General features: G+C 48.0%; 1 protein-coding gene across 1 annotated transcript; it reads left to right on the top strand.

Annotated features, from left to right (window-relative positions):
* The first annotated feature begins 1,286 nt into the window (after positions 1-1,286).
* Positions 1,287-2,154, top strand: LOC306652419 (growth arrest-specific protein 7-like). Its single transcript, XM_079125323.1, has one exon. The coding sequence runs from the start codon at positions 1,403-1,405 to the stop codon at positions 1,919-1,921; it is 519 nt and encodes a 172-aa protein (XP_078981449.1). The 5' UTR covers positions 1,287-1,402; the 3' UTR covers positions 1,922-2,154.
* The last annotated feature ends 434 nt before the right edge of the window (positions 2,155-2,588 follow it).

Genomic DNA, 2,588 nt, shown 5'->3' with positions numbered 1-2,588 from the left:
GAAAAAGGATATTACTTAATGAGAAAGGAGTCGGTTCACCAGGAAGATATGGCAATTCTTAATCATCATGGCTCCAACAGGAGAGTGTCAGAATATGTGCGGCAAAACCTGAAAGAATTGCCAAGGAGATAGAGACAAATGCACTACTATAGTTGGAGACTTCATCCTCACTCAATCAGTAGTTGACAGAGTCAGCAAGTGGGAAATCAAAGAGGATGAGGTTGACCTGGAAGCACCCCCCAGGCAACTGGATCCACCTGAGGTTTATAGATTACTTCATTCAACAAGGGAGAGACATATTCTCCTCTAACTCATTTCAAATAGTCACCACGATCTGCACATTTTGTTCCACAAAACACATTTCAAAAATGTAAAGCAATAGAAACCATACAAAGTATGCTCTCGGGCCCCAGTGGAACTCATCAAGAAATCTCGATCCCTCACTCTCTAATGAAGTTTATCAATCGTCTGTGATCCGGGAGCCATCTTGGCACTGCAGTGTGGCGGAGCCTACGGAAACCGAAACCCAGATTTATGAGGTACTGGAGAACTTCGGGGACACTATACGTCTATAGGGAAGAAACTGTACTGCCTCAGATGCCCACGGCTAGATGGGAAGACACATTAACAAAATGAAAAAAAAAAAGTGGGGGGAGGGGTGGGAATAAAGCACTCCAAACAAACCAGGATGCTCCAATTATAGACTCCATTGACAAACCAGTAGAAGAAATGTCAGGAGTTCAGAATTTACTTAGTAAAACTGCTTCATGACTTTAAGGAGGATATAAAGAGTGAAATCAGAGCTGTTTCAGGAGAAGGAAGATAACTTAAATAAAGAGATGAAGATTCTGAAAAGAAATCTAGAAGAAATCTTTGAAATGAAGGAATCACTGAACCAAAATAAAAATTCAATGGAAAGTAGCACCAACAGAAGAGCCACTCAGAAGACAGAACTTCAGGCAATGAAGACAAAATATATAATTTTGAAAATAAAGGTGACCACACAGAGAGGATAAAATTGTGTGATGTTCCCTCACCCAGACACAATGCCTGAACAGCAGCTGCAAAGCTAAAGGCGTGGAGTTAACTGTGACTACTTCCGGGCTGATACGAAAGACACCCAAGGCAATGGTGATCGAACTGGGTTCAAACTGCTGCTCCAAAAGCAACCAAAAGGCCAAGAAATGCGGAAAGAAATGTCAGGATTTCTTTCAGAGAGAGGATAAAGATTGAAGAAGAATGTGCAAAGAACTTGACTAAACTCTCTCAGAACTCCTTGGCTGCACAGGAGGAAGGCTCCCTGGGAGAAGCATGGGCTCAGGTGAAGAAGAGCCTGGCAGATGAAGCAGAAGTTCATCTCAAGTTCTCTGCCAAGCTTCACACCAAGGTAGAGAAGCCCCTAATGAACTTTTGTGAGAACTTTAAGAAAGACATGAAAAGGTGTGACCACCATATCGCTGACCTCTGCAAGCAAGATGCCAGCCACTATGCATCGGTGGAGAAGGCCCAGAAAGCCCTCACAGAGCGGCAGAGAGACCTGGAGATGAAGACCCAGCAGCTGGAGATCAAGCTGAGCAACAAGACAGAGGAGGACATCAAGAAGGCCTGGAGGAAGTCCACACAGGCTGGTGATGACCTCATGTACTGTGCTGACCTCTACAACCAGGCCCAGTCTAAGTGGTTTGAAGAGATGGTGCCCAACACTTTGGAGCTGGAGTGGCTGGAAGTGGAGAGGGTGGAGATGATCCGGCAACATTTGTGCCAGTACACACAGCTGCGGCACGAGACGGACACGTTCAACCAAAGCACAGTTGAGCCTGTGGACCAACTGCTTCTAAAAGTGGATCCGGCCAAAGACAGAGAGCTGTGGGTCAGAGAGCACAAAACAGGCAACTTTCGCCCTGTGGACATGGAGATCTAGACATGCCTGTGTGGCCCCTGGGGTCCTCCCCAGGAGAGGGGCTGGGTGTCCCACAGAGAGGAGATGGTGGCTCCTGCTGGGTGAAGCTGCCCTCCCACCCACTCTCCTGTCCACTGAGGAGAGAGGAGAGAGCTGGCGATTCCAAAAGGGTGATCTGGATGGCCCAGCTGGGGGATCCCAAATATTCCCAGACCAAGAAGACAGACCTGCAACCCTGCCCTTGTCTCCAAGACTGAAACCCCCCCAAACCTCATGCCATACTTCTTGCTCAAGAACAAACTGAGGCTGGAACTTTGTGACCCCTGCTGAGTTCCGTAGGGGTGGCTTTCACACACTTGTGCCCTTGGGTGCCCCGAGGCCCATCCTCCAACTGGTCCCTTTATCTCATTAGCACCTTTGGAAGATCGGGGAGGGCCACCTCCTCCTCCAAGCCAACGTCAGGATCAGAATCACGGTTAGAAGGCGCCATCAGCTCAGCCTGCCCCTAGAATCCTTACAGCCCTATTTTTCTCATTGTATTCTGGGAGCCCAAATCTAGCTTTTCTTGGCCACTCTTCATCCCCATGAGTCTTGGGAAGGCCTGTTTTCTGTCTTCCCACACCAACCCTGCCTAGAGAGGTCAGGATGAAACTACCTCATTCAGGAAATTAGCCCCAAGTCGGAGCAT

Source organism: Sciurus vulgaris (assembly GCF_902686455.1).
Source record: "Sciurus vulgaris genome assembly, contig: HiC_scaffold_198_arrow_ctg1, whole genome shotgun sequence".
Lineage (NCBI taxonomy): Eukaryota > Metazoa > Chordata > Mammalia > Rodentia > Sciuridae > Sciurus > Sciurus vulgaris.
Note: the sequence above shows the minus strand (reverse complement) of the source record. Positions and strands in the feature narration are given on the sequence as shown.

Excerpts from the sequence above, each read along its gene's own strand:
- LOC306652419 (XM_079125323.1), top strand. The coding sequence starts at position 1,403 with ATGAACTTTTGTGAGAACTTTAAGAAAGACATGAAAAGGTGTGACCAC.